The 26,710-nt window shown below is 41.7% G+C and overlaps 3 protein-coding genes across 7 annotated transcripts in view; all 3 read right to left on the bottom strand.

The window, feature by feature from the left end:
- abcc9 (ATP-binding cassette, sub-family C (CFTR/MRP), member 9) overlaps window positions 1-12,438 on the bottom strand; it is a 73,740-nt gene extending 61,302 nt beyond the window's left edge. For all 5 annotated transcript variants that reach the window (XM_080022198.1, XM_080022201.1, XM_080022199.1 and 2 more), the window contains exons 1-10: window positions 12,328-12,438; window positions 11,496-11,675; window positions 10,569-10,710; window positions 10,296-10,417; window positions 9,117-9,283; window positions 7,465-7,566; window positions 6,438-6,578; window positions 6,138-6,323; window positions 1,710-1,874; window positions 884-1,039 (exon numbers count right to left, since the gene is read on the bottom strand). In XM_080022198.1, coding sequence (XP_079878324.1) covers window positions 884-1,039; window positions 1,710-1,874; window positions 6,138-6,323; window positions 6,438-6,578; window positions 7,465-7,566; window positions 9,117-9,283; window positions 10,296-10,417; window positions 10,569-10,710; window positions 11,496-11,643 — 1,329 coding nt within the window. In that variant the 5' untranslated portion in view covers window positions 11,644-11,675; window positions 12,328-12,438. The remainder of the gene's footprint in view (window positions 1-883; window positions 1,040-1,709; window positions 1,875-6,137; window positions 6,324-6,437; window positions 6,579-7,464; window positions 7,567-9,116; window positions 9,284-10,295; window positions 10,418-10,568; window positions 10,711-11,495; window positions 11,676-12,327) is intronic.
- A 4,277-nt stretch (window positions 12,439-16,715) lies between these two features.
- LOC307246620 (beta-2-microglobulin-like) lies at window positions 16,716-22,447 on the bottom strand. The gene is made up of 4 exons (XM_080022606.1): window positions 22,277-22,447; window positions 20,775-21,047; window positions 18,000-18,035; window positions 16,716-17,384 (listed from the first exon to the last, which is right to left on the bottom strand). Exons 1-3 carry the CDS (start codon window positions 22,341-22,343, stop codon window positions 18,022-18,024), a joined length of 354 nt encoding a protein of 117 aa, XP_079878732.1. The 5' UTR covers window positions 22,344-22,447; the 3' UTR covers window positions 16,716-17,384; window positions 18,000-18,021.
- Window positions 22,448-22,804: 357 nt separating this feature from the next.
- On the bottom strand, window positions 22,805-24,577 carry LOC307246289 (beta-2-microglobulin-like). Its single transcript, XM_080022179.1, has 4 exons — window positions 24,414-24,577; window positions 23,764-24,036; window positions 23,602-23,626; window positions 22,805-23,242 (listed from the first exon to the last, which is right to left on the bottom strand). Exons 1-3 carry the CDS (start codon window positions 24,481-24,483, stop codon window positions 23,613-23,615), a joined length of 357 nt encoding a protein of 118 aa, XP_079878305.1. The 5' UTR covers window positions 24,484-24,577; the 3' UTR covers window positions 22,805-23,242; window positions 23,602-23,612.
- Between the last annotated feature and the right edge of the window lie 2,133 nt (window positions 24,578-26,710).

Here is a 26,710-nt window from a genome sequence, read left to right as displayed (position 1 = left end):
ACACACACACACACACACACACACACACACACACACACACACACACACACACACACACACACACACACACACACACACACACACTCTCTCTTTTTGTAAGCAGCGCATATTGGACTTTTTCAACGATAGTTGAAAAAAAGTTCGATGATAGTCAGGTCCCCGACAGCGATGCTGAATCTGATACCGGCGTTATCCTGGACTTGGAGAACATTTCAAACAGCAGATTTCAACCTGAATGTGATGATGAAACTAAATATTTTCAAGAACCACCGGAGGAGACGGACAATACGCCTGTTGTTGTTACAACGGAAAAAGTTGATGACGTGATGAAGTCCGTTGAGGTTGGTGATGCAGATTATGAACAAGTAGCAAGGCAAAAGATTCTCAAGTTCACCTGCAAATGCAGCCAGGGGCGAAAAGAAAATGAAAAGAGGCCCCAAACAGGCTCTCAGAGTGTCGCTTGGGTTTGGTTGGGGTTAGCCCACATAATAACTCCAAGAACTTTGAAGATATTTGGCATACGCACATTTATAAAATAAATGACACACCGAGGCTGATATACAGAGACTCATATTACTGATAGACTCTTTTGAACTCCTAAATAATTCCACTTTTATAAAACATGTATATTCTTACTGTTAAATAAAAGCTTTATTAAAAACGAAAGATGTTGTGTGTTCCCTCAAAACACAAGCAGGGTGTCAAGTACCCTTTCAGCAGGGTTTGAAGTGGCCATGTGACAAGTAGCCATGAGGCTCTGTTGGTCCTCCAACCTATTTGCATTCTGAGAGCTGGCTGAGTGAAGCCAAGTGTGGGGGAAAACTTTGAATGTACTCAAGTAACAAAAGTGAGAAACAAAAGTTCCTTTTTGCTTTGAACCGACCTGAATTGGCATGGCCCATAGGTTGGGGCAGAGGAACAGGAACCACATCAGCTGGTTGGTCTCTATGGCGACCAGATTGTTGATCTGTCCCAGTGTCATCTCTCCCATGGACATGTTGGAGGTGGACAGATGGAGAATTTTGTTGTAGATCATTGCCTGGATGATTTAAAGGAAAAATAACTTGAGATTAATGTGAAATGTTTGACTTCACAAATGAGTGTTTTAATACATTTCAGAGCAATTTGTTTCTTTGTTATCCGATGATTAAATTGAATGAAAATTACATTATTAGGTAGCCAAATTCTGCTCAGTTTAAAAATTGAGCAAATACTTCCCTTCCCTGACAGCATCTCCGAATTGATCTACTTCATTGTCTCTCGTCACAATCACATACTACATTTCCCACAATCCCAGAGTTAGTGATGCAAGACTTGCAAACGATTTGTTCATTGCAAACAAATCTGTTAAATGACTCAGGAGTCATTAAGTCATTCCTTTGTTTCATTTGCGATCCTTAACTGCAGCCAGACACACGCCCATTTACTGAGTCTGGACTCTCAAATGACTCACAAACTGGAAATATGTAATGACTATGGACTAAATTAAAGTGGGAAAAAGGCATCTGGCCTAATTCATATTGAATGTGACTGATTTACACTTTGCCTTCAACCAAAATTATGCTAGTAGAATCCTCCCTTGCTCACCAACTGTATCAAACGAACGGAGGAGTCGGAAAGTCAAACGACTCGTCGTAATGACTAACTCGTCAAGAACCAAATCTCCGAAAAGAGCCAAACTTTTCACCCCCCCCCCCCCCCCAGCTCACCAGCAGGGCCCCACGCAGGTTGATGCCGGTCTCTATGGTGACATAGTAGGAGGCCTGCAGGAAGGTCCTCTGCAGTATAAGGGCCAGGAAGAGCAGCACAGCCAGCACCGAGGTGTTCTGGAGCAGCTCCTCAGATGACATGAAGTACACGTTCAGGTACCTCTCCTGAGAAAACACACACACGGGAAAGAGTGTTGAGAGTTTTTACTTATTATGGTGGGAACACTGCACCTGCAAAAAGATTAATTCCTTCCGTTCAATGAAGTAAAAATGTATTTATTTGAAACTACGACAAGCTTAGAACTTAAAATCTGAAAAAAAACTCATATTAACATATTAAAGACACATTGTACCCATGACTTCTTGTAATATCTCACAAACAGCACTATGGGTAGTTGTAATTTGTTATTTTCTTTCTGTTCTATAGATATAGAATATTTCCTTTTGTTTAACACAGACAGATAAATGGACAGATGAGCACACTTCCAGTACACAAGTAAACAAATCTATCAATCGAACAAATAATTGGCTTAAAGCAGTGTCCTTTAAATTAATAATTGGCTTTAATCTAAATCACGCGAATGTTTTTGTTTTTTATGTTTATCAATTTGATATAATAGACGCCAATCTCTGATACCAATGTGTATGTGTATGTGGGGAAAACCATTTTAGAAGCTCCTGAAGCACACAAATCTAGGCCAACTCAACGTCTAATTGGCTGTAAATTATCTGACTCACACACACACACACACACACACACACACACACACACACACACACACACACACACACACACACACACACACACAGTCGGCTGGAAACATCAAAAAGCCCAGGGTGATGTTGCCCAGGCCACAGTTCCACATGTCCCGTGTTGAGCGCAGAGGGTGAGACAAGGGGGGGAATTTTCCATGTCACTTAGAAATGTGCGTCTGGTTCGTAGGCAGTCTGCTCGCCGCTCGCTGGCTCCGCCTGCTACTACAGCCCACCCGGCCACCTTAGCCGCCCCCCCCACCCATCGGCACATTCACCACAGCACTGGGGCACCAAGACCAGACCGGGTTACACTACTAACCTAACTAACCATTACTAACCTAAACTTTTTTTTTCCATCTTTGGGAGTCGACGTAATGAACGCGTTCGCCATTGCCGCATCCCACCGGGACAACCTCCCAATCATTCGGGCTGACTCCCAATAGTGGGAAAAATGAGGTTTTGTTGAAAGAAACAGCAGAGTTGTTCTTTAACAGGGGCGGTAGATCAGCAGGTAGAGCATGTCGTCTAGTAATCCAAAGGTTGCCGATTCGATCCCCAGCTCCTCTTGCTGGCATGCTGAAGTGTCCTTGAGCGAGACACTTAACCCCCCCAATGGCTCCCGTCGGTGTATAAATAATTGTTGTTCGCTTTGGACAAAAGCTAAATAAGGATGTTAATATGATGTAAAAACTACAAACCTAAACCTAACCATATACCAGATTAACCACGCTGTGGTTATTATAATTATAAAACTGACATCAACTGACGCTTGATATACTGTAGGTTAGTATGTACATTGGACAATTTGACACTAAGTAAGACCGAAGTTTAGGTGTAAGGTTAGAAGTGGTTACGTTTAAGTTTAGGTACTAGGTTAAGCGGTTAAGTTTAGTTATAAGGGTTGAAGTGGTTAAGTTTAATTATAAGGTTAGAAGTGGTTAAGTTTAGTTATAAGGGTAGAAGTGGTTACGTTTATTTATAAGCGTTGAAGTGGTTAAGTTTAGTTATAAGGGTAGAAGTGGTTAAGTTTAGTTATAAGCGTTGAAGTGGTTAAGTTTAGTTATAAGGGTAGAAGTGGTTAAGTTTAGTTATAAGCGTTGAAGTGGTTAAGTTTAGTTATAAGGGTAGAAGTGGTTACTTTTAGTTATAAGGGTTGAAGTGGTTAAGTTTAATTATAAGGGTAGAAGTGTTTAAGTTTAGTTATCAGGGTTGAAGTGGTTAAGTTTAATTATAAGGGTTGAAGTGGCTACGTTTAGTTATAAGGGTAGAAGTGGTTACGTTTAGTTATCAGGGTAGAAGTGGTTAAGTTTAGTTATAAGCGTTGAAGTGGTTAAGTTTAATTATAAGGGTAGAGGTGGTTAAGTTTAGTTATAAGGGTAGAAGTGGTTAAGTTTAGTTATAAGCGTTGAAGTGGTTAAGTTTAGTTATAAGGGTAGAAGTGGTTACTTTTAGTTATAAGGGTTGAAGTGGTTAAGTTTAATTATAAGGGTAGAAGTGTTTAAGTTTAGTTATCAGGGTTGAAGTGGTTAAGTTTAATTATAAGGGTTGAAGTGGCTACGTTTAGTTATAAGGGTAGAAGTGGTTACGTTTAGTTATCAGGGTAGAAGTGGTTAAGTTTAGTTATAAGCGTTGAAGTGGTTAAGTTTAATTATAAGGGTAGAGGTGGTTAAGTTTAGTTATAAGGGTAGAAGTGGTTAAGTTTAGTTATAAGGGTAGAAGTGGTTAAGTTTAGTTATAAGGGTAGAAGTGGTTACGTTTATTTATAAGCGTTGAAGTGGTTAAGTTTAGTTATAAGGTTTGAAACGGTTAAGTTTAGTTATAAGGGTAGAAGTGGTTAAGTTTAGTTATAAGGTTTGAAACGGTTAAGTTTAGTTATAAGGGTAGAAGTGGTTAAGTTTAGTTATAAGGGTAGAAGTAGTTAAGTTTAGTTATAAGGGTAGAAGTGGTTACGTTTAGTTATAAGGGTAGAAGTAGTTAAGTTTAGTTATAAGGGTAGAAGTGGTTACGTTTAGTTATAAGGGTAGACATGGATAAGTTTAGTTATAAGGGTAGAAGTGGTTAAGTTTAGTTATAAGGGTAGAAGTGGTTATGTTTAGTTATAAGGGTAGAAGTGGTTAAGTTTAGTTATAAGGGTAGAAGTAGTTAAGTTTAGTTATAAGGGTAGAAGTGGTTACGTTTAGTTATAAGGGTAGACATGGATAAGTTTAGTTATAAGGGTAGAAGTGGTTAAGTTTAGTTATAAGGGTAGACATGGATAAGTTTAGTTATAAGGGTAGAAGTGGTTAAGTTTAGTTATAAGGGTAGAAGTGGTTATGTTTAGTTATAAGGGTAGAAGTGGATACGTTTAGTTATAAGGGTAGAAGTGGTTACGTTTAGTTATAAGGGTAGAAGTGGTTATGTATAGTTATGCGGGTGGAAGTGGTTAAGTTTAGGTGTGGTAAGGTCAGGGTATGCATATAGAAGGTAGGTTACCAAAGTAAAATGCATCCAAATACCACCAGATTAAGGGTTAGTTTGAGTCCCTAATGTGCAGACAGGTGACAATCAGATAGTAAGTATTAACTTTGGACAATCCAAATAAAGTGAGGGTTTGAATTCAATACCATCATACAAGTTTAATGCCTGTTGACACTGGAAAAGTGCCCTGTGTCTGTCTCCTACACCATCACACTCCATTAAAAGCCCTTTGTTTTACTCTGGCACAGACTGGCCATAACAATTCCACTCTGTCGAGATCCATTGTCTGTCTGTGTGTCTGCGTGTCTGTGTGTCTGTCTGTGTCTGTGTGTCTGTCTGTCTGTGCCCCCCCACACCAAATTCTTTATTCTGTTAAATTTTCAAGTTGAAATTAAAAAATGGTAAAAAATAAGAACAACTTTAAAGGACACCTCCAGTATGCTTTGCGTCTTTTGAGCTGTTTAATGTTTCTGTATGGTACTTCTTGCTGCACTCCTGGATTCCAGAGTAACCATCATACATTTTGGGGTGAAAAACCAATGTTATCAATGAAGGTTCACATCTTTTAGCAAAGTATTTGAGGTGTGACTCCGATCGATTTCGCTCTTCATTATTGGCACTCGCTATAGTAGCTTAGCGTTGGTGAGAATCTGCTTTGTTTATCACCGCTCGCCATGATGACACTACGATGCGAATTTTGCGGTTCGGTATAAAATTGAGGGGGAAAGCAGGAAGAGAAATTGGCTGGAGGTGGCCTTTAATCATTTTTATTGCGCTTAAATATTTTCAAAATTGTAATTCGTAGCTTCAAATGAATGACTGATCATTACATTTACAAGTGTATTTTTAATTTCTTAACCTGCATACATGATGGGCTAGCAGCACTGACAGTTTGAGTAAAGGCAGAGGGAGCCGGCTCCGCCCCCCCTCGCGCATCTCTCCATTCCAGCGATGGAGCGGGAGAGAGAGGAGAGATGTCTCTTCTGATAATAGCGAAAATGCTCCTTAGACGAATATCTTAATGTTATTGCAAGTTAGAAATGGGTTGTATAGCCGAAATACATAGAAAATCGATTTCTTTAATTTCTCCTATGCTGTTGACAGTACTGGTAACGTCAGACCTATCGATACTACGCTCTTCAATCATTTAGGTTCCTCCGTGCGGCAGGAAGAGCCGGGTTTTCCTTTAAGGCTGGGCTGCCCATCCGTACAGACCTTGTTGGATGTGACGGACGCGTTCTGCGTGTCCAGGTGTCTGACGATGCCGGATATACAGAGCGGCCCGGCAAAGCCCAGCAGGTCGGCCAGGTAGCGAAACATGCTGCTGAGCAGGATGGGATGGCCGAACGCCCGGTACATGGATCGCCAGATGGATGGGGAGCGCTCCGGGTCCTCTGCTGTCTGAACCGTAGGGGGAAAGGAGAAGACAAAAGGAAGGCAGAGAGAGATTGGGTACAAAAGCGAGGCGGCGTGAAGAGTCCTCGAATGGCTGATCTCCCAGGTCCACTCACTCACCCGCTGCTCTTCGTAGGCGTCCTTGAGCCGTAGGTAGTTGGTGAGCGCTCGCATGGCGATCGGCAGCTTGCCGATCTTCTTCAGTTCGATGGGACGCTTGTGGGCGCCGATGATCAGGGGATTCATCCACCAGTATGTTGCCTGGAAGACAGGAGACGGCCAAAATAAAAATAAATCATCTCATATCAATGGTGGTTTTATTGAGTCTCTTGTGCGTTATCTTATCTTAAACCATCTGATGAAATATGCGTTGATTTGATTTAATTTTACCGGGGCTAACAACTGCTGTAGAAAATAGAAAAGCTAGATAAATAAAGACAAAAAAAACAACAACCTTTCATCACATGCACAACCAGATTACATTCATCACATTATGTGGTGGGGGGTGGTGTGGTTAAAGCATCCACAGGTAAAACCACCATCCCCACACACACAGGAGAGGAGCCATGTCCCTCTGCTCCGGGCTTGTTCCACCTTGCCCACTCTCTACAATAAACTGGTACTATTCAACCCTATTGCCTGTGTCTGTGTCAGAGGGCCCTGAAAACCCCACTCGGGTGGCGTGTAGCAGACGAAGCTGCCACACATTACATAGATATGTGGAGGGAAGGATATAGAGTATTAAAAGTTAAAGAAAATCAAGAGAGAGAAAGACAAAAACAGAGAGTACACACAATTATGACAGAACACGCACACTTTTTTTCCTTATGATAATCACAGATTAATAAGCCAACAGAAAGTGCATTTCTATTACTTGTTTTCTAACCTTGTAAGTATTTCCAATGATGGAACTTTTTTCTGAATCTAAAGGGGGCTTGGCCACGTCTAGGGCGATCAAAGTCACCACCCCTCATAACAGATAAAATTGAACCGGAATCTAGCGTACCAGCTCTTAGCTTTGGTGAGTTTTAAATTTTTAAAAAGACCTGTAAAATTGAAAAAATGGGAGATATTTGGAGTGTATGGGAGAATTAAGACCAGATGAGATCGATGGAAACAGGGACCCTCAGGAAGAGCAAACCTTTACCTTGGACAGCAGGTTGACAAACGGCTGCAGGAAGCGCACCCCCAAATCCTGCAGATCCTCTGGCGGCTTCACCTTCTGGGGGTTGGCGAAGAACACATACTTCTACAGAGACAGGAAGTGCATTGATAATTAGAAAGCGTATCGTTATCAAAGATGACGCGCCAACTCAATGTGAACCAAAACTATTTTTCATACTCCTCCACACTTCTCCACATCTGCCTCTATAGCCTCTTCCCCACATAAAATCCTTAACATTGCTGGATAATAAATCTCCGGAAAAGTCAGTAGGTAGTCACTCCCACATGGCATCCTTTACGGAAAAGTTCCGTATGGAGTCTGTTAATGCATAGATGACTGCTCCGGACACAGAATGAAATGCTCGCGCGAGAGTTGTCTAATATCACGTGAGACTAGACAACACAATCTGTTTTTAGACCAGTGCTTCGCTCCCCATCTCCCGCCCCACTGACTCTTCCACCGGCTGACTGAGATGGGACAGAGCCGGACACAATAATCCTAATCCCAAAGTAATTCAATCAGTGTGACCATTTTCAACCTGTCCTACACTCTCTGCCTCCAGAGAATGAACATTCTCCACCCGTTCTCCCTCTCCCTGTCCGCTCGCTCCCTCTCCAGCTCTGCACGGCGGTGCAGCTGGCAGGCAAGTGACGTGCTTGTGCACGATGTCCCTGCTCGGTCGCAGAGCACCCCTAACTGTAAAAGGCACGAAGAAAAAAAGAAAATTATTTTAAGAAGAAAAAGAAGAAAATTAAAGAATATAAAGACCTGTTTCAGTGGAGACTGGTCATGTTCCAGTTTCTCGTCTTTGCAGCCGAGCTCCACGGTTCGGCTTGGACTCAGCATTTATCAGAAAGGTTGTTTTTTTTTCTTCTAATTGATAAGAATAACATATCTTTATTTAACTATTGAATTGCAAAAAGAAAAACCTTTAATCACAGTAGAATATTTACTCATTGATTAAACGTGAGGCCTTGTAATTGTTAGAATCTGAAAATTAGAAATTATAAAATATGCAGTGTTTCAGAAAAAAGTTATTTTTTATAAAAATGTTGCGCACATACGTCCATATATGGAGCTCCACTCCATGTGCTCAGGGACAGCTTTAAGCTCATTGACTTAAAAAACTGTAAAAAATACAGACAGACGCAGTGTTCTGGAAGAGGCTCTGTCCGGACTCTACAGGGCTCGCGGGACGGCAGCGTGGAGGGGGTAAGAGAGTCACTGAGAAAGTGCCCCCATTATGCGCAGGTTCGTTCCATAAGCACTTATTTTGTTACATTAGGAGACGTAAAATAAAATAAAAACATACTACTCTGGCGAGCGATCGCGAGCACCTCATCGCTGACACGTGCATCGCTGACACGCGAATCTCCGCTACCATCGGCCCCGGGATGCTGCACTAGGCGGCCGCCTATCTCGCCTTTAGGAAGAGCCGGCCCTGGGCAGCCCTAATGGTTAGACTGTGTAACATAAAAAGCCCTAATAGCAAGCTTGTGATTCTGATAGCATAGTGACTATCAATGCTAAGTAATGCTGCTAGAGCTACTTAAACCAAGAATCAAATGCTCTTATCCTATTGGCCAAAACATTGGTTGTGGAAGCAGGAGGTGGAACAGCAAGCGATGACGTACCCGGACCCTTATGACGTTGATCTCCACGGCCATCAGGAGTCCGTACAGGACCACCAGCAGGGCCGTGATGCAGAACCTCAGCTGCTGGGGTCCAACGTGGTGCTCCAGAAACTTGCCCAGCTTAATGGATTTGGTGATGAATGCCAACACCCAGTAGATGAACAGGGCTGAAAAACAAAGAACACACTAAGATTGGGAAGAAGGGTGTGGTGTGGGGATGGTGTGGTTTGAGCAGCCACACCTGACCTGGATATAGATAATTGGGGACCCGGGAACAGAGTGGCTGCATACCTGTTGCTCGTCGGTTGGTCTAACGAGCAACAGGTAAAAACCCCATCCCCACACACACTCAGGAGAGGAGCCCTTGTCATGATACGTCTCTATCTGCTCTTGGACTTATTCCAACTAGCCCTCTTTCTACAATAAACTGGTGTCTACAACCCCCGTCTTCTGTGTCTCTGTGCCGGAGGTCCCTGAAAACATCACTTAGGTGGCGCACGGTAGACGAAACTGCCACAAAGGGTTACCAATCACAGAAAACTTGAAACTCCCAATACAAATGTCAGTCAATGCAAAACAGTCACCTGTAGGTATCACTTAATTGTTGACTGCTGACTTGATTCCTGTCATACATTGAGTTGACCCTTTTTGATTCACTTTTTCACGATCTTCCATATTGTCCAGATTGGTCAAAGCCGGAATCCAGGTAAGATAGACAAAAAGTGAATTTCACCAAAAACCTAGTGTACCTTTAACACAAAAACAGAGCCGGCTATAGTTTGCAAACAGCAGCTAATTTGGAAACTTGAGAAAACGTCCAATCCAAGACTCATTTTCATACATTTTGGTTATCCTATGGGAGGGTCACAGCATCATTGTCTGTCAAAGCATCGTGTGGAAGCGTGTGGCACCGTTGAGTTATCTGAAAGAACTAGCTCTGCATCATTTGTCAATGAAATAAAAATTCCAGAAGATGTGGATGCCTCCTACGCAGACGTGGACAAAGTCTCGAAAGTAAAAGCTGGAACCAGCAATGTTCACCTCAACCAAAGAAAATAAAAATCAAGCTTGATCTCTAGGACCACATTTTGCTGGTGAGGTTATGGACATATGCATGTGTCGGCGTGTTGCTCCAAGCGGACAAAGGTTTTGAACCACTGCCCTAATGGTTCCTCTTACCGAGCAGCAGTTTGGGGAAGTTGGAGGTCTCTATGTTGTGGTAGTACACCACTGAAGTGGTGGCCGCAATGAAGCCCATAAACGCTGGCAAGAAAAGATGGAGGTGGTTGGTGTCCATACTCCTAAAGAAAGAGGTTAGCCAAGGGAGAGAGAGAGAGGAAGAGATAGAGAGGTCTAAAAACGAAAATTAACATACGGTCATGGGACCTTTGTGACGTTCGGTAGACAATGCAGAATGATTTCCACTTAGGCTAGTCTATGTTGAGCGCTTACTTGTTGGAGACGAGGCCCTCTGCGAACTCGCAGACGTGCACAAAGAGCAGGGAGAAGGTAAGGATCCACCTGAAGTTGTGGCCGGGGAAGTGTAGCCACGTGTTGTGGTGGATCTGCACCTTGGAGCTTTGACTGCCCCAGCCTGGCAGGGAGAGGGAGAGAAATTCCCCTCAAAATCGTAATGGTAAAAGACATATCCTCATTACTACACATCTTACATACACACTGTCTAGCTGCGCGCTGCCTTTTTCTTCAATGCCAAAATGGGACACTTGTCGGCAGGGCCCAATAGGCCATGTGAGGATGGTGTAACACAAAACTTAGTGAGCTGCAAGACTCAAAGGTTTCACAATGAAAAGATTATTTTATTTTTTCAATAATTGTAAAACGCCACACCACAGCTATATGTGGAGCCTGGAGGGGGAGCAGGGGCAGCAGGGGCTACGGTACATAAAATAGCAGGACAAGCCTAAATTACCCCCTCAAGTCCTTGGGGAAGAGACCCGGGGCTTCTGGTCAGAATCGTTCCCAGAAAATACAACCAAGACACACGCACACACATCCACAAATACACACACACACACAAAGACAGAGATGGGAGGTTGGTATCATCGTCTCACGATACAGAATTTTGTCATCAACACTGTAGAGGATTTTGAGAAAATGCCGTATAAAATTTATAGTATATAGTATAAGGTCTGAAATTCAAAACGAGTTATATTTTGGGTGACCAAATTTTGAAACTCCTGGTACCTTAAGTGTACCGCACGTTCGGCACTCAGTGGGGGAGGGTTAGAGAGTGACTGATGAGCGTCCCCTCATTATGCGCAGCGCTTTTTTGGTTTCATTTAATAAGGTAACAGAGCGGCACGGGGACCCGCAGCGGAGTCGCCTATAGGGAGCTCTGGGCTTTTGTCCACCACCCACCGATGAAGAGAATAGGGAAGGTGATGAAGAGGAGGAAGACGTGGGGGACCAGGTTGAGGGCGTCCACGAAGCAGCCATTGTCCAGCACGCCGTTCTCCACGCTGTAGGGGTTGGCCTTCGGGTCGTTGCCACAGAACGACGGGCCCATGCCGCCGTCCGATTGGTCCACACCACACAAGCCTTTTTGGGGCAGGGTCACAACAACAAATTCAACAGCTGGTGGAAATCCTTATCAGTGGAGTGTAAAGCGTTTGATCGTGCAAGGGATAATATTATGAATCTGTGACCGTGAAGCTCTTATCTGTGTGTATTGTTGATAAGCTCTTCCAAATCGATGGAGATTACCCCGAAAACAGAAAAATATTAACTGAGATATGAGTTTGTGTGAACTCTCCAAATCAAAGATGAGCGTGGGGGAACATTCTCCCCTAGATCCACAAGCCAACTAGGCTCCTACGGCACAAGAACTAAATCATGCACTTGACATATTAGGCCACGTAGTGACAGCTAACACTCGCTGAAACCATTTATTTTAGACTCAAAGGAGCGGGAATACTGGCAGTGCATTAGCAGAATTTTGCCTTGCCGTCTTAATGTGTCACTTGATAACATAGTGAACGTTGAGAAGCGGTAGTCTTTAGTTGAGAACAGAAAATCCGGTTTGAATGAAGGTCAAAGGAAATAGATTTAAAGGGCCGTACATGTCCAATAAAGACACCAATAAAGTTGTCAAATCAAGCGATAAATATCAAAGCAATAGTTACAGCCTTTTCCGCACACACACACACACACACACACACACAAACACACACACAGACGTTACAACACTTACCTCGGAGATGAAAACACACTTATTCACACCGTCTCATTCCGGGGTCGTCCAACCTTATTATAAGACCAAGATTTAGGGAGAAAGACGAGGACCAGCCGGGCCAGAGAAAACATAAAGAAAGGAAAAGAGAAAAAGCTGGATTATTTTTAGCCCCCCCTTGGCCTGTGGATCAGCTGTGCTGCATACTGCCCCCCACCCCCCTCCTCCCAGATCAGGTTTCTAGTAGAGTGGTGGTGGTGTGGTGGTGTGGTGGTGCATGGGAAGGTGGCCGGGAAACGAAGTCACACTCCTGCAGGGTCCTGATCGATAGGATCAATATGATTTTTTTGTTTTTGTTTTAAGATCTAACATGTCAATATGCCATGTCCTCAAGCCATCAAACATGCATAAGCATACTAATATAACCTAATGTTTAATTATAGGCGTTTTTATAGTCATGTTTAGTGCATGTTTCTGAGGTTCCTAGGTACTAGATTCCTTCAATTCCTAAAAATAGTGAAAATCTCCAAAAGCATGGTCGTCACATGGTCATAGTCTTCAGTTAGGATCGTGGAGGTACTAAGGCAAGCATTGGCACATGGGCAAAGCAAAGGGGTCCAGGTGACCCTCTCGACGAATAACTTGAGAGTCTGAATGTGGGCTTTTTCTCACGGTCACACATACACGCTATTGTCCATTCACCAGATAGAAAAATAAAAATTGAAAAGGACAAAAAGCTGACGTGATGGAAAAGACCTTGGATCACATCTGCACCCACAGATCCGAGTGGTCCGGTCAACTGAATAATAATAATAATAATAATAATAATAATAATAATAATAATAATAATAATAATAATAATAATAATAATAATAATAATAATAACCTGCTGTGATGGGATACAAAAATTTGCCACATAACAAAAAAACAAGGACGCATGACCATCCATGTAACGACTCAAACAATGAATGAATACAACAAAAAATACTATTAGCGCGCTAAAGTGTTACCGTTAACGCGTCCTGGTTGATCCGCGCTCGCAGCATCCGACGTCTTGGGTCGTACACGCGGGATGTGGAAGCAGATGATGCTGGAAGGAGGAAAAGGGAATAAGAGGGGGAAAAGAAAGAGGAATAAAAAGGTCACATCCCCGTGCAGCAGGATAGACGCTGACCCAGGATTTCTTCGATGTTATTATGGCATTCCACCACTGGTAGTGGAGTCGAGCAGAGAGCTGCGTGTGTATTTCACCGCAGAGAAAAAAAACCCCAAAACAATTATATTGCACCCATAAAAAAATACGATCAGTGGGAATGTGGGTCAAAACGGCTGAGATAAATTTGCCTCAAAAATAAGAATAATGAAAAGAAATAATCCATACGGTATTGTTCTATTCCCATGCAAGTCCGCGTTGATTCCCGTTCATTTCAGCCTCACGTTATTCAGCTGTTATTCTGCGTGATAATACCACCACCTAGTGCTGTGCCCCCTTTTTTATTTTCTATTTGCTAGTCATTTTTTTTCTCCCTCTAAATTAAGGACAAAATTAGTTAAAAATATTACTATTACATGGATGAATATATATTAATTTAAATGTACAATTTTATTTTGATATATTCCATATCAAAAACATTCCCAGTGTCATTATGATAAATACTTCGTTAGACCACTATAATAGCACATCCTAGTGGTATTATCATGTTCTACACACGACTTATATTTTTTTCGTTACCTTTTTATGTTGACGTATCCCATGGAAAACATATGTTCCAAAAAATGACATCACATATAAATTATAATAATTAGGGGTCCAGGAGCCCGAGTGCTATTCTTGCGCATGCGCAAATGACGGGTCGCAGCGGGCACACGATAACGTTGCAGTCTCGTGATTGGTCCCCACCAAGATGGCGGCAGGTGCAGACGTGACGCCACCCGACTGACGTCAGACTTTTATGGACGTCATGGACCCGACGAACCCGCAGACGGTCCCAATGAGATGTGTCTTCGGGGCAGTTCCAACGTGGCAGCATTGTGGATGGCGTTTGTGATCGACGATCAGTACCTCACCAAGATGGCGCCAGGCGTGGACGTATAAATCCGCGCAGGCATGCGCAAAGTGACGGGGCGCGCAAGACCACGTGATAGCGCTGCGGCCTATCAGTGACCCCTGCACTCGTTCGTCGCCCGCTGCAGGCTTGGGGCGCGGCTTCCGGGTGCTTTTATTTACTCCCTAAACTTTCACTCAGTCCACCAAAAGCTGTGTCTGAACACATCCTAATCGATGCAGTCACTGAATCCTCACTCATATCAGATCCTATAAGGCCTCGTTTAAAAGTTTGTTCCGACTCTGGTGGCCGTGAACGTCAAGATGAGTGCAATTTGTTTATGCCGGAAGTCAGAGACCCTTGAGGTTCCCATGTGGGCAAGCTGTAGAAGTACATAAAATAGGATTGTTGGGAACCATCAGCCTACCTACTGTGTTGTGAACGTTTGCTCTTTGGACCCTACAATCACCGGTGTGTGTGTGTGTGTGTGTACATATATATATATATACACTGCTCAAAAAAATAAAGGGAACACTCAAACACCAGATCCTCGATCTCGATGGATGGAATATTCCAGTTGGAAATCTTTATTTACATAGTGGAATGGGTTGAGAACGAAATAACATAGGAATGATCAATGGAAATCAAAACCATAAACCCATGGGGGTCAGTAGTGTGTGTGGCCTCAGCGTGCCGGTATGCACTCCTTTACAACGGCTGGGCATGCTCCTGATGAGACGGCGGATGTTCTCCTGAGGGATCTCCTCCCAGACCTGGATCAGGGGCATCACTCAACTCCTGGACAGTCTGCGGTGCTACGTGGCGTCGCTGGACGGAACGAGACATGATGTCCCAGAGGTGCTCGATTGGATTTGGGTCTGGGGAACGGGCAGGCCAGTCCATAGCATCAATGCCTTCGTCATGCAGCAACTGCTGACACACTGCAGCCACATGAGGCCGAGCATTGTCATGCATCAGAAGGAACCCAGGGCCCACTGCACCAGCATATGGTCTGATAATGGGTCTGAGGATCTCATCCCGGTACCTAATGGCAGTCAGGGTACCTCTGGCTAGCAGATGGAGGTCTGTGCGGCCCTCCATGGATAGGCCTCCCCAGACCATGACTGACCCACCGCCAAACGGGTCATGCTGGAGGATGTTGCAGGCAGCAGAACGTTCTCCACGGCGTCGTCCCCAGACTCTGTCACGTCTGTCACATGTGCTCAGTGTGAACCTGCTTTCATCCGTGAAGAGCACGGGGCGCCAATGGCGAATCTGCCAATCCTGGTGTTCTCTGGCAAATGCCAATCGGGTTGCACGGTGTTGGGCTGTGAGCACAGGCCCCACTTGTGGACGTCGGGCCCTCATACCACCCTCATGGAGTCTGTTTCTGACAGCTTGAGCAGAAACATGCACATTAGTGGCCTGCTGGAGGTCATTTTGTAGGGATCTGGCAGTGCTCCTCCTGTTCCTCCTTGCACAACAGAGCAGATAGCCGTCCTGCTGCTGGGTTGTTGTCCTCCTACGGCCCCTTCCACGTCTCCTGGTGTGCTGGCCTGCCTCCTGGTGTCTCCTCCATGCTCTTGACACTGTGCTGGGAGACACAGTGTCACAGACACACACCTTCTTGTCTGCGGGTTCCAGACACCGCCTCATGCTACTTCTAGTGGTGAGGGCACTGGCAAAATGCAAAGGTGATCAAAAATCAGCCAGAAAAGATGAGGACAGGGAAATGGTCTGTGGCCACCACCTGCAGAACCATTCCTTTATAGGAGTTGTATTCCAGAAGTGTGATTGACTTGGAGTTACATTGTAATGATTATGTGTTCCCTTTATTTTTTTGAGCAGTATATATATATATATATATATATATATATATATATATGTATGTATGTGTGTGTGTGTGTGTGTGTGTGTGTGTGTGTGTGTGTGTGTGTATACACACACACAAATACAACTTTTGACCAACGGAGGCGATAGCTTCCAGAACTGGGGCCTCAGGAGAGAGGGTCTGTAGCTGGACCATTTTGGAGGAGACGACCAAGGACACCGGGCTCTCCGTGGGTTGTTGTCGGCTCTGATCAGCCTGCTCACTGGTTGGACTTTAATGTGAGTGCAATTTGCCCTTGTTTTTCATCTCATCTCAATTATCCATGTGTGGCAAAGTAAATAATCTGTGCATCCTGCAGATATAGTCTCAATTGGACTTGAACCAAAGGAATATAAGATACAAACTCTTAGCCATACAAAGTTACAAAGTGACAGGTATTATTTGACTTTATGTCAAAGTATTATATATTAAATACGTTAAAAAGTTTATTTAAATATATATAAAAAATGGTATATTCAATAATTATCATACAATTGAAAGTGTTCGATTAATTTTATTGATTTGACCATTTCACTTGGAGTAATTTTGTAGCTGCATTTATTCATCCAGCAAACTAAATAGTAAATTATGAGCCCTGAAGAAAAATCCCTCAATACATGACAGGAAAAGGTGAACTTTTCACAAAATAGAACAATCCCAGAAAATATAAATAATGAAGAAAATTATTCTGATTTCTATCAGTGACAGAAGTTAGTAGTTCATTGGATAAATAACTTTATGAAAACAAATAATAATTAAACTATTCCGTCATGCATGTGTTTAACTACATACAAAGTCAGAATTCTCCATCTTTACCTGGAACACTTACGTTTGTACATTCAAAAAAATATCTATGTATAATAATTATATGCCATATGGCCATTATTTTATAATGGCCATTATCTTATTTTGAATACAAATTGGCATTTATTTGTCACTGGAAATCAGAAATGCCAAGAAAGAAGATACACACAAAATCCGAAGGCAAGGCACTCGCATATTCATAAAACCTATGGAAGCTTTAGCTTGTTCTCATGTCTGAGCCTCGGACGAAAAGCCAAGAAATTATTTGCATTCCACCTCCAAAACATCGAGCGAGAATCAGCGGAAATCCACAGAGGACACTCCTTCTGGGCCAGGCGGTAGGCATCCTGGAGATCGCACTAGAGGGTCAAAGGAGATACGTCTTTGAGGTTTTAATACCTGATCAAAACAAATACAGCACCTGCCAAATATAGTGGCCGCCCGTAAAAATAATAAATGATAAACTCAAACGGTGTTTTTTCAAAGTTCAAGTTCCAAGGTCCTGCGAGTGAGGCGGGACCGATGGGATATTGCAACATTTAATCAAAATGTCATTGGCTAACATCTCGGACATTCTTTGCCCAATCCCTTCGTTCTCTTTTGGCTTTGTTCGAGCGCGGAAATGGAACATGCATACGAGATTTGGTGTTATTTGGAGCCATGGTTTGTGAGGAGGTTTTCGGAAGTTTTTTTTCCAAATTTGTTCAGTGTGAGAAATGACACTAATGTACCAAATTCCAGGTCTCCAGGTGGGAGGCAGGGCGATGACCACATCAACATTAGATGGCTACAGGCGGTGAATGCCTGATTAATAATGGTAAATAGGCCTCAATAAAGGCGAGGCCCGGGCAGTGCTCTAGGTTTCTTGACGTCCGGCTCATTTTCTCTTTCACTCTTACTCGAGGGTTGGCTTCATATACTTGCAGGCCCTTGAATGAAAATGTGTTGGAGTCGCTAGAGTTTACAATACACACCCGAAGACGTCGGGTCAGCGAATTAAATGTCTGGTTCTGTGGAGGAGAAAAACAGATAGGAATGAGATGAATGCGTATCTACTGCGAAGGTCCTTAAAGAGAAAGCAAACCAGGTGGGAAAAATGTTAGTGTGGAATCTGAAACTGTACTTATATTATAGCTATATTTAGTAGGCCTGTCACAATAACTACTTTTGTTGCACGATACATTGTCCCAGAAATAATTGCAATAAACGAGATTATTGTCATTTTAAGACCATTTGTTTCGTCACTGATATAATGATAACAGAGGAGCATGACAATTTAAGTACACCCTTTCAAATAGCAATGAACTTTTCATTCTCAAGAGTATTCAGACATTGTTATGTGAAAAAAAGAAAGAAATATCCTTAGTACATTAAACATACATAAAATAAAACCACACAACCAAAACAATAAAAAAAAAATGGACTCTCGGGCTCAGTTAGCAAAAACTGCACTGAAGCTCTCTTGTGGCCAAATCATGAAATTGCATTTCTAAAAATACAAAAACAAAATAAATGTAAATAATAATAATAATAATAATAATAATAATAATAATAATAATAATAATGAAATCTTACCAATGCGATGAGGCACTGTGCCTTTTGGAAATTATTACATATACAGTATATGCTCTAAAATCACAGTCATGTGAACAAGCACACATTTCCACCAAAACACAACAACCTCCTTAAAAACAACAGTCAGGTGGTGCCCATATGATCCGACGAGTGTCGCCGTCGTGCACAGGCGCTAATTACACATGGAGGTTACGCCTGGAAGGAGGCAGGTCCCGATCGAGACCTGATCTCCGGTCTTCTAGAGCCTTCTTCCTCTCCTCTCATCCCATGGTAAGTGAAATGTGACTCTGCAGACTGTGAGACTCTGCTGTGCGCGCACCAAGCCACTTTCACTTTTGTAGCGTCCGATCGATCACACGCTTAGTATTTTACAAATTGGAGGGTTTTTTTTATTTGATTAATGTCAGCGCTGATACACGAAATTTAACGAAATGGGTTTTATTTCTCGAAAAAAAAAAAGTTTTTAAATGCAAAACAACGGTGGGGACAATGGGCAAGTAATGTAATCGGTGTATGTCTGAACATTGTGTAATATCCGGTAACACCGGTAACTGCGACAACCCTAATGCATAGGAGAAACAGTGACAGCGAGTCCACCGTGGATTGTAGCGCAGATAAATTTGGCCAGGGACCATGATGGTGGTCACTGTGAAAACTCCAAAAGTTAAGGAGGACGTCACCATTTATGCATATCTTGCCCAAAAAACCCTGCTAGCTCCATGGCCATTCACGTTTAAAAAAAACCCCCGCCTGATACAAAGGCCACCAAGTGGTCCATGGGGCATCAAGGGGCAAAGGGGCAGGTGCTCTGCCCCGCCTCCCCCCAAATGTTGTGATTATTCTGTTATATAGCGATACATAAAATAATCTCATAGAGACATTTCAATTTATTTTGTTTCCTTAGTTTTACTTGTATGGAAAATGAAAAACTTAAACCTAACTCAGAGAATTGGAGCAGAGGTTTTTTTTTATTTCTTCTCCAGACAGCGGTGCACCCTACGCAGGTCCCCATGTTTTTATTTAAGGTGTATTTATTTTCATTTGTTTCCTACATGTACGAAACAACATTTTTAAACACAACTCAGTAAAGGGACTCCCGTTTTGTCTTATTCCATAAAGACCCGTGTGCCGCACGTCTCCCCATCGCTTTCCATTGCTATGGGACTTAATTTAGTAAAAACTGGGAAAACTTTTTTTGTGTAAATACTTGACTTATAAATAATAAATCCTGCACTTCTGGAGCGGGGAGACTGTATTTACCACATTACATTATGTTCTATGCATCTCCCGATAAAATCGTCTATTGGCGTGACATACTCTCATACTCTGAACATTTGCACATTCCTGCACAAACTGTACAGCTTTATTAAAAAAAAAAAAAAAAAAGTTTAGGCCCTATTTGACATATTTTTATATATTTACAGATTGTTTTCCTATTCTTCTATTTTACATTTTTGTTTCCAGTATGCACTGAACACCAAGACGTGCTAGTGCTAATTCCAAGTTCAAGTCCAAGTTCAAGTTCAAGAGATTATTTGTCACATACATATACAAACGGTCATACATATATGCAGTGAAATGTCATGACACCCGGTGATTACGCACAATAAGCCTGCCCGTCTCCATGTATTGGCACGTAAAACAGACAGGAATATCCGTGAATCATTCGATCATTTCATATCAGATTTAGAATCCAAAATCTAAGTTATTGACTTTTTTCCCGCATGCGGGACCGGGGAAATGTTTTGAGTGCGGGGACAGCTCCGCAGGGACCGTTTCAAGAACCCCCATGCTCACACCAGAAAAAAAAGAAAGGCATACTCGTCTACTGGCAATGGAAAAGGCATCAATCACCTATTTTTAGCAGTTTTCACACATATACGTGCTAATTTTGGTGTAAAAAAACAGCATAAGTTGTGTAATAAGCGGGATAATTGATTCATTAATAACTCATGACTAGTATATGAAAGCTGTACTTCAAATTAGTACATAACATAAATAAGAAGTACCAAGAATTATACAAACAAAAAGCCCAAATGGGTAGAAATATAGTTTTAACACACTTTACATCACAAAAATAAACGTTTTACTTACAATGAGACGAGAAAGAGACACACAGGTGGGAAGAGGAAATGGAAAATGAACGAAATAAAGAGATAAACTAACTCACTCACCCCAGCGATAGGACTTGGTGTTCCCCATGTGGGTGACTCTGCAGGTGTATTCGTGGCCCGTCTGCGGGGCGAAGCTCACGAACTTGGTCAGGTGGTACTGCCACTCGGGCTCGAAGGTCAGGTGGGTCTGGTTGGCCCCGGACATCACCTTACCGTCCTGCAGCAGATCCATACTGATCTCCGGGGGGAAGAACTTGCTGAGGTGGCAGATCAGGGTGTTGGGCTTGCCCATCTCACCCGGGAGCTGGCTGTAAACCCCCACTATTGGCGCAGCTACACAATTAAAGACACAACAGAGAAGCAACAATTTATATGTTTTCCCCCCCTGCTACAGTATAATGCCAACTTTTTTCAAATGTTTTTTGTTTATTTTTAGGTTTATTGTGATATTTCTGTTTCTGCTATTTTATAGTTCTTTTATAGTTTTTATAGTTACATGTTGTTCTGCTGGTTTTCTGTCATGCAAGATCACAGCAAGTGGCATAAGCACGTTGTACATCCCCTTCTCTTTAGATTAAAAAAAAAAGTATTTTCCTTACAAAATTAGTCATTTGATTAAAACATTCCAATTTTTATTATGATCAACATTTAGAAATAGCCATTATCCCAGTAATACTGCCGCATTTTATTAATTTCATAACAAAACTTTTTTGACAGGGAGCTGTTGATACAGAGGTTTATTGTTCGTTTTAAGGTTTATAGTATAATGTCACATCCTATTTTTTTGTTTGTTTTTAGGTTGAATATTGCTATTTCTTCTATTTTCTAGTCAGTTCATTGCATGTTTTATTTTTTTTCTAAATTTGATTTCTATTAATTTATCTATCTGTCTATCTGTCTATCTATCTGTATATCTATCTGTCTATCTATCTGTCTATCTATCTGTCTATCTATCTGTCTATCAATCAATCAATCAATCAATCAGTCTGTCTGTCTGTCTATCTATCTATCTGTCTGTTTATCTATCTATCTGTCTATCTATCTGTCTATCTGTCTATCAATCAATCAATCAATCAATCAGTCTGTCTGTCTGTCTATCTATCTATCTGTCTGTTTATCTATCTATCTGTCTGTCTGTCTGTCTGTCTATCTATCTATCTGTCTGTTTATCTATCTATCTATCTGTCTGTCTGTCTGTCTATCTATCTATCTATCTATCTATCTATCTATCTGTCTGTCTGTCTGTCTATAAATCAATCAATCAGTCTATCTGTCTGTCTATCTATCTATCTATCTATCTATCTATCTATCTATCTACTGTCTGTCTACCCACCTGTCTATCCGTCTTTCTATCTGCGTATCGGTCGGTCTGTCTGTCTTTCCGTCCGTCTGTCTATCGTGTTCAAGTGCGCCATTACACGCCGCTCCAATACGTTGTAGTGAATATTCCCTAAATATTGTCGATGTTGACAGAATTGGATTAAATTATGAAATAACTGAGAATTATTTCTAGAAGTATTTGGTCGTACAGTATTTTAGAGAGTTTGGTGAGGAATACGTACAGTCTTTGGCCATCGCAGTGCATACAACGCTGAGCAGAAGAGCGGCGACGAGTTCATATTTCTTCATTGTCTTTGTTTTGTCCGTTTTCCCAGAGTAGAATTCAACGACGAACAGCGGAAAAGGTGTCGAGCACAGGCCGTCACACCACCTTCGGCGAAATCGAAAGTAGAAAAAGAAAACTGTCCTTTCTCAGAGGCCACGCCCAGCCCGCCAATGGGAAATTGACGGTACGCTGTTGCTAGGCAGGCGTTTTTCATAAAGCCTGCTTCTTCTCGAGACATTAAAAATGATCTTTTTCATTTCTTTGTTTGACTCACCTACAAGAGACATTACAAACGCAAAGCTTGTGTGTTAAACATCAGTATTCTAATTTTGCTTATTGCCTTAAATATCACTTTCATTATTGTCTAATAAATTATGTTATTATTATTATTTCACAATTGCTTGCAAACGACGACCAACTAGTTAGGGTTAGATAACTATTATTTTATAGAGACGTACCTTGAAATGAATATCACCAAACAAAATGATTTTTCACAATTGGATGTGTTTATTAGAGAAAAGACAATAAATACAGTCGTTTAGAACAAATGAAATCAGTTGGAAATTCTTATAATATATCCAGTTATATTGGACACATCATTGTAAATGTAAGAAAGAAACACACACCTTGGTCAATTTAAGCAAATAAAGACTTCTGGTCAACTCCCCTCTTGTTTTTTCACCAATTTGATTCACAAGCCCACACAAACACACAAAGACATCGTTAATTTTGGACAAAGTTGTATTGTAAATCATGTTGTTTGTTTTAAAATGAAAACTATTCTGCATTTGGAATTACATCTTTCGGTAATAAGTGCTATATGCTGCATAGTGACAGGAAAAGAAGAAGCCCGGCTAAAAATCTGAATTGTTGACGTCGTGGTTAAGGACTGGGTGACGCCCAGAAGTTATAGGACACCAGTCTGGAGGGGGGGGCAGAAAAACAATTAGACGTTGAACAATCTAGCTTTGGAAACAATATCCTATCGCACTCCTATTACCACATCTACTGCAAAAAAACAACAACAACAACTTAAATTCCTCAGGTTTACAATGCTTCATTTAAAATGTTCAGTTTTATTTTCCATTATCCCGCCATGTTGTATTGTGTACAGTTAACTGTTTAGGTTCATTGTATAAACCGCTGGGACGTTGCAATTTCCCTTGGGAAATGAATAAAGTATCTATCTATCTATCTATCTATCTATCTATCTATCTATCTATCTATCTATCTATCTATCTATATATCTGTCTATCTAATTAAATTAAATAACCAACTTACCCCGAAGACTGTTACATGTTGGGCTCTGTAAAATTAAAAAAAAAAGGAAAACAGTGTCTTTAAAATTCAATCCGTAAACATCCAATGAAACAGGTCTTCATTTTTAAGGCACACACCTGTTGCAGGAAAGGGGGAAACAATAATAACACAGTTGCAACTCACCCCAGACATAAAGCTTCCTGATGGAGCCGTGGGTCACCCTGCAGGTGTAGTTGCGGTTCTCCATGGGGGTGAAGGGAGCATGCTTGGTGATGTGGAAGCTCCAGCCCTTCTTGAAGGACAGGTCGGTCTGATCGGCGCCGGAAATGGGCTTCCCGTCCTCCATCAGGTCGATGGCGATGTTGGGCGGGTGGAAGCCGCTCACCTTGCAGATCAGCCTGTTGCCTGTCCCGAACTCGCCGGGTCCCTCGCTAAACACCTGGACTTTGGGTTCCACTGAGAGAGGAAATAATAATAATGATAAAAAGAGACGTTATCATTTCTTCACCATGTCGTTGTCCGTGAAGCTCTCTCTCAGCCCTGCGGGGGGCGCTGTCGCGTAGCTTTACAGGAAAACGAAAGTAAAAAACGAAGGGGAAATTCCACCCAACACATCAGAGAAATTCGGTTTTGATATAAAATCCGTTTAATTATTTTCGGCTCTCAACATGTTTTCAACCATTCTGGCGCAAGTGTTTCCTATTATTTGCATGTTATTTAACCGCCCTTCAGGTAATCATCAAATCAAATCGGGTAAATAAGGTTTTAAATGATGTCGCCAAGGCTAGGTGCAGACGTTTCAAAACTTTGAAAGGCATAGTGGGCCTGCTCACCAACGGTCTCCGTCGACTTCACGTTGTAGCAGATAACCGCCAGCACGGCGGTGCACAGTACGAACTTCATTGTTGGCTTTTCGGAGAAAAAACTTCTTCTGTTCCTCGGTGGGCTCCTGGTTGTGCGTCTGTCTGGCGCCGCTCGCAGAACTGCTCGACTTGGAAAATGAAAGCGCTCAAATATAAAGCTGACCGCCCACTGCGCGCGTTGCCTCCCTGTAGCCAATCGGAATTGCGCTTTTGGTGTTGCCAGGTAGACGATTGTCGGGCAGGTTGCGCTCCCAACAGTTGGAGTAACTTTTGATGCGCAAGCCGCCGTCTCATGCCACTGACACGACACGGCTTGAAAGGAGAAGACGTTTTGGCAGACACACCAAAAAATACATTTGTCACATTTATTGTAGTTCAATATGACGAGGCACATTGACGTATTTCACCTTTGATAAAAACGCCAGACCTGTCGGCTGAGCATGGTTTAGTAGAACGCAACCATAAAAAGATATGGAGATGTTCAAATACACCGTCTGAACATACTTACATTTGCTTTATTAGCTGGGGAAGAAAAGAAACGTATATTTACTTTTTGTTTTTGTTAGATATATAAATATATATATATATAGTATTTATTGTTTTATAATTATATTTGATTATTATTGATATATTCTATTTTCACCGAAATTAAACATTAGAAATAATTAAAACATAATTATGGATCATTATTATTATTATTTTTTGCCTTTGTGATCAGGTTTTTTCCAAACTAACTTTTATGTAAAAAAGAAAAAAATATATAATAGCTTTGTTGATATTATTATCATTATTATTATTATTATTATTATTATTATTATTTGTTTTCATAATTCTACTAGATTGTTATTGATATATTACTTATCCATTTATTTTCACTTAAATTAATCACTAGAAATAATCAAAGCACAAAACTGGATCATTATTTTTTATGTCTTGCCTCTGCGGTAAAGTTTTTTTTCAAACAAACTAAAATGACGGCATGAATGTTCCCTTAAATTGCACATCACATATATGAGAATAACAAAAGAGGAAGAAAAATCAACAAAAACAAAGATTCTAGATACTGTATCACACTGTGAAATTAAATTGTCAGTGGTGTGTGGATGTCATGGATCCGCCCCACTCACAGACAAGATGAATAAAATGTGTATTCAGTGCGGTCGCGACATCTCGTCGTCCGAGTTTGATCCAGATCGGTCCGTTATTGTGGAATTATTTAGTAAAAAACTGTATTTTCGATCAACGCTGCAACACGCACACATGCGCAAATGTCACCTCGCACAGGTCACATGAGAGCACTGCAGTCTAGTGATTGGTCAACACGAAGATGGCGGAGAGTACAGATGTAACTGACGTCAGACTTTGATGGATGTCATGGATCCGACAAACCTACAGATAATCTGAATACGATTCGTGGCAGTTCCAACATGGCGTCGTTCGAGCTTCATGCAGATCGGTTCAGTGGCAGAAGTTTGTGATCAACAATCGCAACCTCACCAAGATGGCGCCATGTTATGTTGTTACTAAAAAACTTGATTATGTTTAAAAAAAAAGAAATAGTTCAAGTATGACCACAAGACAATTGGAAAGAACAAAGCGCAGCATATTAAACATCATAAATATATATGCTTCTGAGGAAGACTGACACGCGCCAGAGTAAGTTCTACAAAATAAAAACCCAATAACGTCACTGTCAGGATTTATAGACATTCCGGTGATATCAATGCATACAAACTTCAATAATAACAATAACCGTGTGGCATGGTGGAATGCTGCCCACTGCTCCTGGCTGCGCCCCCAGAGGAAGGACAAGCCGGGATGGGTTAAACGCAGAGGCCTCATTTCACCGGCCACCATCCAAAGCATGTGCATGTGTTGTAGCGTGGTGTGCTGTGTGACGATTAAAGATTGTTCTTGTTCTTCTTCTTCCCCACAGGTAATTACAAAATACAAGGAACGTGTGTTCATTGTGTTTGTGTTTCGAATTATTTTCATTATTTTTATGTGTTTGGGTTCCCTTCCCTACGGTGGCCCTGACAGCTCAGCGCACTGCAACTTCAGAAAACACATGCAGATGGACAAAACACGAGCAAATTACCAAAAACACAAAGGGGAAAAGAGGGATTCACTCACTTGTGAGTGTACAGATACAGATAAACTCACTGCGAATGTGAGTTATCATTATATTTAATTAAATACACAAAATAATTTAGTTAAATAAATGTTATTTCAGATAAATCAGTACATCAGGTGTGGCCCACTTCTGT

The sequence above is a fragment of the Zeus faber genome, assembly GCF_960531495.2.
Source record: "Zeus faber genome assembly, chromosome: 21".
NCBI classification, from domain to species: Eukaryota; Metazoa; Chordata; class Actinopteri; order Zeiformes; family Zeidae; genus Zeus; species Zeus faber.
This window is presented reverse-complemented; position numbering and strand designations above follow the sequence as displayed.

What these genes read in the sequence shown, in the direction of transcription:
- LOC307246289 (XM_080022179.1), bottom strand. Translation starts at nt 24,483, where the DNA reads ATGAAGTTCGTACTGTGCACCGCCGTGCTGGCGGTTATCTGCTACAAC. An exon ending in GAAGTCGACGGAGACCGTTG is followed by an intron (nt 24,037 to 24,413) that starts GTGAGCAGGCCC and finishes TTCCTCTCTCAG; the next exon opens with TGGAACCCAAAGTCCAGGTG.
- LOC307246620 (XM_080022606.1), bottom strand. Translation starts at nt 22,343, where the DNA reads ATGAAGAAATATGAACTCGTCGCCGCTCTTCTGCTCAGCGTTGTATGC. An exon ending in CACTGCGATGGCCAAAGACT is followed by an intron (nt 21,048 to 22,276) that starts GTACGTATTCCT and finishes TTAATTGTGTAG; the next exon opens with CTGCGCCAATAGTGGGGGTT.